Source organism: Sarcophilus harrisii, chromosome 5 (genome assembly GCF_902635505.1).
Source record: "Sarcophilus harrisii chromosome 5, mSarHar1.11, whole genome shotgun sequence".
In the NCBI taxonomy this organism is placed as follows: Eukaryota; Metazoa; Chordata; class Mammalia; order Dasyuromorphia; family Dasyuridae; genus Sarcophilus; species Sarcophilus harrisii.
This window is the reverse complement of record NC_045430.1, coordinates 140868710-140882450: the sequence shown is the minus strand read 5'-3', so window position 1 is coordinate 140882450 and position 13741 is coordinate 140868710. Positions and strand designations below refer to the sequence as shown.

Sequence of the window (13741 nt, the reverse complement as noted above, 5' to 3'; positions counted from 1 at the left end):
AGTTCACAGTGAACTTGATATGATGTCATGCTAGAAGGATCCTATTTCATCATTAAAGATGGATGTCTGTATAATTCTGTTCTTTCCTCCTCTAAGCAGATTTTCTTTTGTGTGATCATAGTTTTCCAGCTAAGAGGGATAAAGAGGATAGCTTTTCCAACTCCATTAAAATTTTATATATCAAATACTGAACTCTAAAGAGAGATTAAGAGGGTCACTATAAGCACACATCCTATAAATGGAACAAATAGAATTTGAACAGCATCTTCTGCCTTGAAAGTCATCACTTTATCCGCAAAGCATATTGCATTAGGAGAGGGAGTTTCTGTTCATTTCAATAAATTCATATTGAGGTGTCACTTGTAAAATTAGGCTATGTGATTAAAATAATATTTTTCAATATCAATCAAATTATTTAACTGTTCTTAAGGTAACTTGGTTCTCATCTAAGACTATAAGTTTTTAGAATTAACTTATTTATTGTTTAAATATAAGATTTATTTGGAGAATCCTTTTAGTGAAAAAAAAATAAACATTTTCCTCTTATTTCACGTACCAATATCGAATCTAAAAGATTCTTTAGGTAGGTAGAGATATATAAGTAACTTACATAAATAAATGAACTTTAATTGAGTAGGGAAAGATTATAGGGATGTGCATAATATTCTCCCTCTGAAAAAGGAAACAAAAAGCATCAGCAAAGCATTTAACATGCTAAGAGTTGGAAAATACTCAGAATAGGTCTTCTCAATCTTCAGTAGATTATGATTGCAGGGATATTAATCAGTTTTTGGTAATAGCAACAGATTTCATTATTTGAATATAAACTGTTAATTTCTTTTTAGAAAGTGTTGTACTGCCTGACAAGAGAGTAGAATGGTGATGACCATGAATTATATGCTTTGACTCTGTGTGTGTGTGTGTTTGTATGTATGCATACACATTAGTGCACATGTGTATGGACATGCCCACATAAAGGTATTAGAGGTCATGGGATAAAAAAATGAAAATGGTTATATAATGGACTATAATTTAAAGGAACTCATTAAAAATGGAGGATAATATATAATGGTGATGAGTTTGACATGATATTATTTTTAAATTATCTTTATTATTAAGGTACTAAAATGGAAAGTGGCATAGGGAATTGAACTGCCCTATTTATTTAAAAAATCTTTTGTCATCTATCAATAACAACTTTGTAAATTTTTTTAACCCATTCAAGTATCTTCAGGAGATATGTTACTGAACTTGCACATACCTTAATTCACTTCATCATTTATAAAATAACACTGACAGATAGAATGACAGAAAACACTCATAAATACCAATGAGAATCTTAATAAACTTAACAGTCATGTATAGTTTGTTTGGTTAAGATTTGTATGTGGGACATTTTAGTTTCATGCGCTCTGTGTGAGGAGTTATAGTGGGAGAAGCGCCAGCCACACTTATTTCAGCTATGACTGAGATACCTTGTATGTCAACATGATTTTGTGAATCCATTTTGCATAATAAGCTACTCGAACAAAAATCCCAGGGCGGTTTGGAATGGCACAGCCACGACCAGGTACAATAACACCAATGACCATTCTCATTTTATGTTGTTCACAAACCAATGGGCCACCATAATCTCCCTAGGAAAAGGATATGCATAGCAAAAAAACATTATTTTAGAGACAAAAAAGATAATTCTTTATAATTTAATATAGTCAATTACAGTCACATGAAGTTATATACAAACAATTATTCTTAATCCCATGCAAACAAAAATAATTCTATCCTCTAACAAGAAGGTATGTAATGAATGGAAATTTGGGGGGAGGCCGCATATTTTAGAGTTAGGGAATAATCTAATTTAAGTGAAATATCTAATATCTTTAGGGTTGGAAGGCAAGGTAAGATATTAGAATGCACTGAACCTTAGTTTTAGGTTTTCTTTCAAATTGAGATATTCTTTTTATAGCCCAAATACTCATAAGATTCCTACTAATGTAATCAGGCATGGTTTATATCTTGATTTACAGTTGGGGGAAAGGGGACAAAGAATACTAACAATAACTCTGAAGAATACCAGTTCATAAAGCCTTTAATATCTTGTGATCACAAGATACCATAACGTTGCAAAGCCTATAGAAATGCCATTAAGTTATCCCTATAGTTTATGGAACTAACTTCCCTATGTAATTTAGCTTTAACAAGGTCATATTTTATGGAGTCCTTTAACAAAATGAGATGGATCATTCTGGTACATGGTATACTTAATACCAACCTTTTTGGTTTTTAATATGAGAAAAGTACAAAGGGAATATGGTGGAGAACATTATTCCTATTAAACATTTTGGGTTTATAATTTTTTTTTTTACCTCGCATGGTCCTGTTCCTATTTTTTCAGTTCCAGCACAGATTTCAGATTCATTCAGAGTGATCTTTCCTTGGTGATATTGACTACACTTCTCATTTCCCATGATAAACAAGTGTGCCACACGAAGAAGGCCATCAAAATTGATTACTTAAAAATTAAATAAAATCAAGGTTAATAGAGAGAAATAACATTATATTTAAATAGAAATGCTTCTATTTAAGTAAGCAACATAGAATTTTAATTGAAAATTAAATGCCTTACATCCAGTGTATCCCCATCCATATACACTACATGTAGTCTTTTCAGGAATTGTGCAGCCATAATTAGGTAAATCAATTGTACTAACAAAGTCATCTAGTACTGCAGGTCTGAAAAAAAAAAAAAAAGTCAACACACTTGGTTTTAATTCAACATTTTTAGAAATTTTATCTAAAAGAAAGCAAAGGTATACATTTGCTTTATGATCCCAACTTCTTTTTAAGTTAAGAAAAATAATCTTCAAATTTTAAATATTAACCTTGCAAGCTTTAGTAAAACCAGATCTGATCCTTCAGGTCCATATACTAATTGAGAGATATTTAAAACTTGTTTGTGTTTCTCTTCTCCTCTTCCATGGACATCATGAATCCCAAGCCAAGCTTCATAGTCTTTCAAATCTTTAGTTCTAAATAAAATATTAAAATAAATATATAATTTTAGAACGACTTTGGTAGCTATACTTTTATTTTATGTGACTGTATTCTTCTTGGTCTATTTGCATAATACAGAGAAAATCAAAAGTAATTAAAATAGCTGAAATCTGCAATATAACACTATGGAGGACAATACATTTGTAAGTAGAGATTTGATTAGATTTTAAAAATCAGTGAATACATAATTTTTGATATATTTAAAATTGCAATACAAATAAACACAAAGATGTTTGTTGCTTTTAAAAAAGAAAGCAAAAAAGATCATGACTACTAAGAATTAGGTCAGGTGGAAGATTTCCTAACACATGTAATATACTATGTCTCTTTCTTTTCTGAGACTGATTTTCATAGGAATTTGTTTAAAGGATAATGCATACCCAGGTTTACAAATGCCAAATGAAATGAGGCCAAAAGCAAAGTCTGTGGATTTAAATATAAATAACAGTAGCAAATCGTGTATTGTCTTCTTGTTTTATACCTTTAAGCTACAAAAATAAATGAATAGAATTAATAGCAACACAAAAATTAGCAAATCAAAATTATTCTAAATTAAAACTTAATTTTATAGATATCTTACCCAGAAGGGAAACATTGTCTTGCAGTTAAAATCCAACTTTCTTTAATTAATGAACCTCCACAGATATGTTTATTTCTGTGAGGAAAGCAACAGAAAAATATAACAAGTACCATAAGTTTGATTCAACATTTATTAAAGCACAAGCTAAAAGCAATAAATTGGCATGCCCATTCCAGTAGCAATGCGACTACTGATATGTTTATCATTCCCAATACAAGAGCTAAAAAACCAAATAATAAGGGGAAGAGGGCAAGGTTATTCCTAGTGTCTTGGTGGATGACAGGATGAACTATGAAGTATGGGCTAGAGCAGGTTGGAGATATAAAGGATTGAGGTTGCACTCAACTACCAATCAGTGAGATTAGATTTCACTTACTTCTAATATAGGTATTTTGTGATACTAGAATTAGCCTTTATCTTGAATGTTGTATTACATTGTTTTCTAATTTCATCATGCTTATCTATAATTATATCATTTCCACTAAAGCTTCTAATATATGTGAATGTAAGCATGATCTGTACAGGTATTTATATCTTGTAACACATAATGCAACCTAAACAATATGTACTAAATGAAGAATCAGAATTGAGTTAATATAACATTAAAATGAAAATTGTGAAAATTCTTAAGAATACTTTACTTAGTCTTGTATATGATCTAAGGTAGCAACCAGTAGAATATTAGCTCCCTGAGGGTATGGATTGTTTTTAGGGTTTTAGAAAACTATGATTTTTTTTTTTTTTTTTACAGCACCATCATTTCCAAATGTATACATTTTCTTCTTCTATTGAGGGGACAAATAAAGGAAGAAAGTAATTCATCAAAACTAGCCATCATATTAATCTATTCTGACAATAAATGTAGAATTCTTCTCACAAAATCCTCTACCTCTGTAAAAACAACAACAACAACAAAGGAATAGAAGTAAATTTTCTGAGTTCTTCTGGGATAATATTATTCATTATAAAAGTAAAGTATAAAATGCTCAGTATTGGTGGTTTGTTCTCTTCACTTACATAATTGTAGTATTGTAGACATAGTATAAATACAAGTTTTTTTTTTTTTTTCCATTATGTCTTTATATTTCCTCACCTAGCCGAGCAATTTGGATTTTTAGTAAATATTCGCTTAATGGAATTAAATGATTTTTTTTTTAAAGAATGTAGTCTGGAACTAAAAATATGGCTGCATTATTATACAACATCTAAAATTCCCCTCCTTTTAAAATTTACAATATTACATTCTGATGGCTATTAGTTTTCTTTCCATCAGTTTGATTTCTATAATGTGATAAACATATAAACAAAATTATTTAATGAGATTAAACTGCTGCAGAGTCATGTTATACCATTTATTTTCTAGAAATAAATTCCCAAAAGAAAAACTATTTTAAATTCTGGATATAATATCTGACATAAATGGATTTATAGTGACAAAACAGATATGTACTAGATTGAGCAATTATACAGATTGTTTCTTTAAAAGGTTATTTATTGAAAATACATAAATATATAAACATGTGAACATGTGTATATACCCATATTCATATGTATGGAGAGAGAAAGAAATAATATTCTTGGCATATGTAGACATATATATATGTGTATGTATACAATTTATATATATATATGAATAGAAATAGAAGGAACTAGAGCAACTTTTTAAAATTAATAAAGTGTATACATTTTTAGACATTCTGCTTGAAATATTATAATTACCTGTATTTCAAACTAACCATCCATCCTACATTTGTTTGTGTTGGGATTCCATTTACTACTCGTAATTGTTTTGTTTTTGCACAGGAAATGACAGGATCTGAAAATAATCCCAAACATATATTAAAAAACAAAGAAAAAATAAAACAAAACAACATGCAAGCAGGCCTTTTTGTAGTGGCAAGGAACTGGAAACTGAGTGGATGCCCATCAATTGGGCTGAATAAGTTATAGTATATAAATGTCATGGAATGTTATGGGCCAGAACTCTGTACTTGAAACAAGGATTCTTACAAGGTGCTAACTAATTGGAATTGATAACACAATGGTTATCTAGTTTAGCATGGTGATTACTCTCCTGAAACGAAGGGTGGTCCAGAGACCTCCAGAAAACCAACCAGAACATTACAATTTGGCTTCCGAATGTGGAGCTACATGTATGACCCAGAAATTAGGGTGAGTACAAAAATAGACAAGCAGGAAACTTTGTTAAGAGCTCAATAGTGTTTCAGCTGAAATGTGACAAATGTTTAGAAAGGAGCCTTCTCCACCACAAGGAAAGTATATAGAAAGCATGGTTAAACTGATTTTAAAAAATAAGATTTGATTGTAACTTGGAAGCAGATTATTGAACTCTTCAAAATATTAAAATACATATCTCCTTGGTTCTCTAAGGAAGAATTAGATCCAAACAAGTGGAGATGAGTGGGAGAGAATATTACAATGATAATGGTCCTGATTCAATTCCTAAAGAAACATTCTATACATATAACTTAATACAATTGGCTTTAGGAAATTACATAAGTTATAGAATAAGGAAAAAGAAGAAAGTGCAGGAGGAAGAGGTACTGACAAACTAGGAGAAAAACATGAAGAATCAGACAAGAAAGGAGTTAAGTACAATTCTTATGAAATTCAGGAGTGTGGTGCTTCAAAGAAGGAGCCATTAGGGCATTCTTCACCCCCTGATCTACTCCCATCAAATAACCCTTCATGGGTGGAGGGAGAAAGAAGAGAGGGAGAAACAGTAACACAATCAGCACCACCTATGAAGTAGCCTATGACACAATTACAAAAGGCACTACTTAAAGCTACAAAAGGACAAGATATATCTGATTTAAAAATAAATGCATACCCTGTTATTCAAGAGTTTGATTCTTCATGTCAAAAAAAGAGAAGATACACTCCTTTTGATCTGAAAATAATAAAGGATTTGAAAAAAGGGTTGTACTCTTTATGGGGCTACATTGTCTTATGTTAAGATAGTATTAGAGAATTTGGTTTATGAAATTTTAACTCCTAGTGATTGGAAATCTATAGCAATGGCATATTTAGAACCTGAACAAAACTTGTTGTGACTTTCGGAGTATAGTGAACTATGTAGAATACAAGACCAATGAAACGGGCAATCTGGAGTTAATATACCAATTACCTTTGATCAACTAGCAGGTATAAGTCAACATGCAGATGCTTTAGCACAGATTAATTACCTTTTGATAGCATATGAGCAAATTACTGCTGCTACTATCAAAGCATGGGGCACCTTCCTGGGAAGACAAAATTGAGGGGAAGCCTTCACAAAAAGAGAACAAGGTCCAAATGAACCCTTTGCTGATTTTGTGGGATGTCTGCAGACAGCTGTCATATGAACTATTGGTGAAAATGCAGCTACAGGAATTATGATAAGACAACTTGTTAAAGAAAATGATAATGAGGTTTGTAGAAGAATTATACTGGGACAGCATAAGGATGTTCCTTTAGAGGAGATCATGAGACTCTATGCTACAATGGGCACAAATGCCTTTTATACTAATCTGTAATGGGCTGAAGCTCAAGTTGATGCACTGAGGTCCCAAGCACATGAGGCTAAATAGTAATTGGACCATACTCTATTAATATATATGCTTGGAGAAAGAATGGCCCCCGCCCACTCTTTGTACAAGTCTTGATATGTTGTATAGGAAATGATGATTTTGGTGGGTGGAGGCAGAGGGGCAGGAAGAGAAGCGGAGAGAGACTGCTGGCTGGTTTCTAGTCGCAGCTACACACATTGCTATCACAATCCCCCTTCACCTCCAATCCCCCTTCACCTCCACAGAGAATAAAAATTGAAGATGTTCCCTTAACCTGAATTCCTGACTCCGGCTGATTTTAAAATACGCAGTCATCACACTAATCTATGATGCAGAACATGGGAAGACAGGGTCCCTGTTGACAAGGACTTCCAGAAAGACTCATCTATGCCCTAAAATAGGGCATCTGAAAGCTCAATGAAGGTATAGAGATAGAATGATAGGACAGGGTGAGAGAGCAAGACCTAAAACCCTGTGTCCAAAATGCAACAAAGGTTTCCTCTGAGCCAGGAAATGAGAGGCAGGGCCCAGCTCCAAGACCTCAAACAAAAAACAGGTGGGGCATGATGGCAGTTGAGATTACATCCAGAGAGTCTTTAGAAGCTAAATACTCTGATATGATCAGTCAGCAGAGAAGCAATCACATGCGAGAAAGGGATTACAATTGGGGAGAATACAGGCCTTTTAACCTAACAGAAGGGCAGTGTCCAGTGCAAGCAGCTCCAATATAATCGCCAGGTGATGAGGAGAGATGCAGAAAGTGGTGAATGGAGGGACTAGATAGGTTAACTGCTTAGGGAAGAGGGTTTGCATGCATCTCTACAGATGGATGCCAATGAGCATCTTGAGAGAGATAGAAAAAGAGAAAAACCTTGAAACAAAGGAGAAAACCTAAGAAACATCTGACACTGAAAGAGCATGACTGATAATGAGACTGCTACAGAACTTCAGAACCAGAAGGAATCATTGAATTCTTTGAGATTGTTGATAAAATTGTTGCAAGACTTGAAAAGCATCAGGAATCATTGGATTCCCTGAGATATGATAAGACTGATACAGGACTTCAAAATCTTCAGGAATTACTGGATTCCTGACACATGATGAGACTATTGCAGGACTTCAAAACTTGCAGGAATCATTAGATTCCCTGATACATGAAGTAATGGATAATAGATTGGTTTTGGACTATTTCTAGGACTTATAATTCCTCGTGTTGATTCATGTTGTTTGTTATATCACTACTAGCTTGTGTTATATTGCTATACCCCCCATATTAATGGATTATGTATATCTGTTTTTTTTTCCATTTAAAAATGATGCCTACCAAATTGCGACATATAATCTACATGCCAGAAGTCTGCTATTAATAGTACAACAGAACATTATCACCATATGGGAAAAAGTGTTTTTAAATAGATAATATAAAATACCTGAGATTGCGCGCTGTTGAAACAGAGCCAAAAGCTATCTCACTGGGGCCTCCAAATGAAGTACCCAGGAGAGAGAAAAACAGGGCAGCCAAAATAATGAAGTTTTAAGAGTGTTTATTGCTAGCTAGCGACTGAACCCCAACACCAACATGGGAGGGGTCAGTAATGAGTGGCCTCAGGGCCATATATTTATAGAAAGAAGAGACATCAAAATGTTTCTTGATACATTTGTCATAATAAAGGAATTTATATTCTAAACAGGAGGCAAAAAGTTATCACTCTAAGGGGGTCATTGTCAGGCAGCAGAAGCAGCATTTCTTTAAGCTTATCAGGTTGTCAAGGTCTCAAAACTCTCAGGACAGTACATCTGGGTTGTTAAAAATACCATCTGCATTAGGGAGTGAAAAACTAGCAATAGACTTGTAACTACAAAGATTTAGGATTATGTTTCTCACAGGCCCATTTTGGGGTGCTTTTCCACTTCAGACACAAGTTAAGAACCTTTGCTCTAAGACACATCAGATAAAGTCTAGATGATTTAATTCTTTATCAATTGATTTCAGTGACTCTAAGACTAGTAACATTCTTGATGAGACTAATTCTGGGATCGAGGGACTGATGTCCTATTTAGTAATTCTAGAACTCATGATGAATGTTGGGGAGAGTTGCAAAGAGCAAAAATGGAAGCAGTTTTAATGGTTTAAACTCCATTCCTTACTCCCCTTTCCCCTAAGCAAGCATATGTCCTGTTTTTTATGCTCTCATTCTTAATCAGTCTTAGAATGATGTAAGAAATAGGGTGAAATTATAGAAAGGACTGTCCCAACAAGCAAGAAATTGTAAATGAGAGGGCAAAAAGGAGAGCACAGACAACAGGAAGAGAAAGTGATTTATAGTGTCCACTTTTCTGGAATAGCTATTAATAAAAATATTTGTTCCTAAAGAACAGAAATATATTTAGATTATACAAATTTGTAACAACTAATTCAACAATTCCAAAGCAAATGGATCAATGTGGCATGAGGGATTCTCAAATAAAGACCCATAGTATCAAGAAACTCTATCCCATACGACCAAAGGATTCTATATTGTTTTTAGCCTTTCACTATTATGTAGGGGATGGGAGAGGGCAAGGGTATGAAAAACTACTTTATTGCTGAGGACCCACTATACTGCAATTGCAGTGATTTCTGATTCTTTTGGCAGTTGCCCTAAATGCTGTGTCCACCAGTATTTTATGGCATGATAGAGGCAAAATGGAAAGGGTCTGCGTATTCACAGAATCCTAGGTCCTTATTTTACACATAAGGAAATTGGAGCAGACAAAGGTTATGACTTTCTCAGGCTAATATATCTAATTATTATCTGAAACAGGCTATGAACATAGTACTGTTCTAATTCCAAGTCAGTATGTCTCCCCTCCTATACCATGCTGCCTCCCAAAAGTGTAAGTTCCCATTCATTCCTTTTAAATATTATTGATGATTAAATGATTGGAAATATATTTCTTTAGAAATAGAGTAAGATGCTCCCCAGAGGTAGCTGCCTTATCATGGTGGATGGATTTACATAGTTCAATGAAACTAAGAAGCACGACTTGTAGGGTTACTTAAAATGGACAGGACATAGTGAAGAACTCTGACAAAAGGTGATGCACTCAAGAAGAAAATGGCAAACTACTCCAATATCTTTACCAAGAAAACTTTGTGGACAAGACTAAAATGATAAAAGAAATTACTTTGGAAGCTGAGACCTCAAGTTGAAAGATGTCCAGGACAATTAAAAGTAGCTCCCAGACTAATAAAGCTAATTGTGCAAAGCTGAAAAGAAGCTCAGCTGAAGATATGCCTGATAATAAAAGGAAAGATTGATATTATAAATATCAATATTGCAAAGAACCTTAAAGATTAGACTTATGAGCCAAGATAAACTGGATGTGGTCACACATAAGATGGAAACATTAAACATCAACATCTTATATGTCAGTGAATTCAAATTGATGGCAATGGGTAAATTTAATTCAGTTGATTATTACATATAGTATTGTATGCAAGAATCTCTTAGAAGAAATGTAATAGTCCTCATAGTCAATTGTTATTTTGTCCTTTATTGTAGAAGAGAACAGGCTTTCAGGGAGATTTGATTTAAGTGAGGAAAGTCTAACTCACTTTCCCCTCCGGAGACATGTGGGTCCAATGACAAGATACAGATCAAGATGATGAAGATGCCCCTGAATATAATGGAAGACCTTGACCTTTTTAAGCTAAGATCTTCAACAGGTGTCAGTTTAACTGAAACTGTACCCATTCAGTGATTAAGGCTAGTCAGCAATTAAGGCAAAGAATCTCCTCTTTTAACTAGTATAAAAAAAAAAAATCTAATCCAATTCACTTCCATGAAATGACATCATTTCCCTGATGTCATGGTCCTCTTTGGTTGGCTAATTTTTTTTCCCCTGGGGCAACTGGGGTTAAGTGACTTGCCCAGGATCACATAGCTAGGAAGTGATAAGTGTCTGAGACCAGATTTGAACTCGGGTCCTCCTGACTTCAGGGTTGATGCTCTACCCATTACACCACCTAGCTGCCCCTGTCATGGTCCTCTTTGATAGCAAAAGACAATAACCTCTGTGAGTAAAGCTGGCCCACAAACTGGAATTGGTCAGCTGGCAGATTCCTTCCTTCCTTCCATTCTTCCCTTTCTTTGTCCACATAGGGTATCATACGTAAAAATGCTCTTAAAAGCATTTTTTTCCCTTTTCTTTTGGATCTTTAAACTTCCCCCAAGATATCTTAGAGTTTACTGGCTAGATTTCTTTCTTAAGAATCATGCCTTAAACCAAAACCAATTTGCTTCTCATTGGCTACCAATGAATCCTAGGCCAAGCATCAATTGATCGCTGTTTAAGTTTTGCTTGAGTCAGATTGGATGTAAATAGTAATCATTTCTGTTTCAGCCAGAAACTCTGAGGATCTCCCTCTCCCTCACAGTCAATATAAGAGTGAGAAAAGCAGCCCCACAAAATAACATTAATATCTCTTTGAATTCAAGGCAAACTATCACGAGGCAAAACAGTAATATAGTCTATACTTCTAACACAGATGCTAAAGAGGCCAAAGTTAATCATCTATAATATCTTCTAGAAGTAACATCAAAAAAAAAAGATGTTACATTCATCATAGGGGTTTGGAATACCAAAGTATAAAAATCAAAAGATAATTAGAATAGCAAGCAAAATTTGCCTTGGAGGATAAAATGAAGCAGGGAAGAGACAGAGTTTTCTCAAAATTATTTGCTTATCATAGTAAACAATCTAGTTCAACAACCCAAAAGGCAACTCTACACCTAGATTTCACTAAAAAGTCAATATGAAAATCAAATTGATTATATATACTTTGCAGTCAAAAGTGGAGAAACTCTATAAAGTCAGTTAAAGCAAGATATGTAGCTTATTGTGGTTCAGATCATGATCTTCTTATTACAAAATACAGACTTAAGTTGAAGAAAAAAGGGAAAACTATCAGACCATATAGGTAACCTAAGTAATATCCTTTATTATTATATAGAATGGGGGTGATGAATAGATTTAAGGAATTAGACCTGGTAGATAAGGTGCTTGAAAAACCATGGAGAGATTGAGAATACTATATAAGAGGTGACGATGACAACAACAACAACAACAAAAATCCCAAGAAAAAAAGAACAAGAAAGAAAAATGGCTGTTGAGGCTTTAGAAGTAGTTGAGGAAAGAAGGAAAGCAAAAAGAAAAAGAGAAAGGAAAAGATATACTCAATTGAATGCAGAATTCCAGAGAATAGCAAAGGGAAATAAGAAAGTTTTCCTAAATGAACAATGCAAAAAAAAAAAAAATAGAAAACATAAGAGATCTCTTCAAGGAAATTAGAGATATCAAGAGAACCGTTCAAGGAAAATATTCAAATTACTAAATAAATGCACTTATTTTACATGCCAGTAAGGTTATGCTTAAGATTCTGTAAGCTAGGCTTCAGCAATATGTGAACTGAGCAAAGCTGGCTGAATGCTTAACATAAAAAAAAAACTAAGATCTTGGCACCTGGCTCTATCACTTCCTGACAAATAGAAGAAGAAATTGAAGTAGTATCAGATTTTATATACTTGGTCTCAAAGATCACTGCAGATGGAGACTGAAACCATGAAATTAAGATACTTGAAGCATACTAAAAAGCAGAAATATCACTTTGTGGATAAAAGTCCATATAGTCAAAGCTATGGTTTTTCCAGTAGCAATGTAGGGCTGTGAAAGTTGTACTATAAGAAAAGCTAAGTGCTACATAATCAATACTTTCAAATTGTGGTTCTGGAGAAGACTTTTGAGAGTCTCTTGGATATCAAGGAGATCAAATAAATTGATCTTAAAGAAATTAATTCCTGCTATTCACTGGAAGGTCAAATATTGAAGATGAAGCTTAACTACTTCAGCCACATAATGAGAAGATGAGACTCTTGGGGAAAGACCCTGATGTCAGGAAAGATTGAAGGCAAAAAGAAAAGAAGACAGGAGAAAATGAGATGTATGGGTAGTGTCATAGAAATATTGAACATGAACTTGGACAGACCTCAAGAGATTGTAGATGATAAAAAGCCCTGGCATGAGATCATGAAGAGTTGGACAAAACTGAATGACTGAACATAGCACAATAACTATCTTTGAGAGATTTTTTTTTAAATTTGTAAAGAGCAAATGCTTTATTCCAGTGGTGGATTACTGAAGCACTGTATTCAATGTGGGGCACCATCCATTATGAAGGACAGCAACAAAATGAAACATTTGACAGGAAAGGGACAAAGATAATAAAGAGACTTTAAACACTGCTTAAAGGAACTGGGCATTTTATCCTGCTTAAGGAAAAAAAATTAAGAGAGGTATGCTTTCTATCTTTAAACATCTGAGGGAATTTACATCGGAGAGAATTAAATTATATTCAGCAGTTAATCAGTAGCTTGGAGCCCAACAAAGATAACTCTCAAAAGAATGCCATCTCTTTTATAAGATGAAGAGCATAATTCTCATAATAAGGTAATAATTCTGAAAAGTGAAACAGAATGTTTCATCTATGAAAAAAAAA

At 33.7% G+C, this 13741-nt stretch overlaps 1 protein-coding gene across 5 annotated transcripts in view; it reads right to left on the bottom strand.

The window, feature by feature from the left end:
- Positions 1–294: 294 nt before the first annotated feature.
- The window catches only part of HGF (hepatocyte growth factor), a 105184-nt gene continuing 91737 nt past the window's right edge, over positions 295–13741 (bottom strand). For all 5 annotated transcript variants that reach the window (XM_023504735.2, XM_031938662.1, XM_003771459.3 and 2 more), the window contains 6 exons: positions 5354–5450; positions 3635–3709; positions 2883–3029; positions 2627–2733; positions 2367–2512; positions 295–1637 (listed from right to left, as the gene is read on the bottom strand). In XM_023504735.2, coding sequence (XP_023360503.1) covers positions 1461–1637; positions 2367–2512; positions 2627–2733; positions 2883–3029; positions 3635–3709; positions 5354–5450 — 749 coding nt within the window. In that variant the 3' untranslated portion in view covers positions 295–1460. The remainder of the gene's footprint in view (positions 1638–2366; positions 2513–2626; positions 2734–2882; positions 3030–3634; positions 3710–5353; positions 5451–13741) is intronic.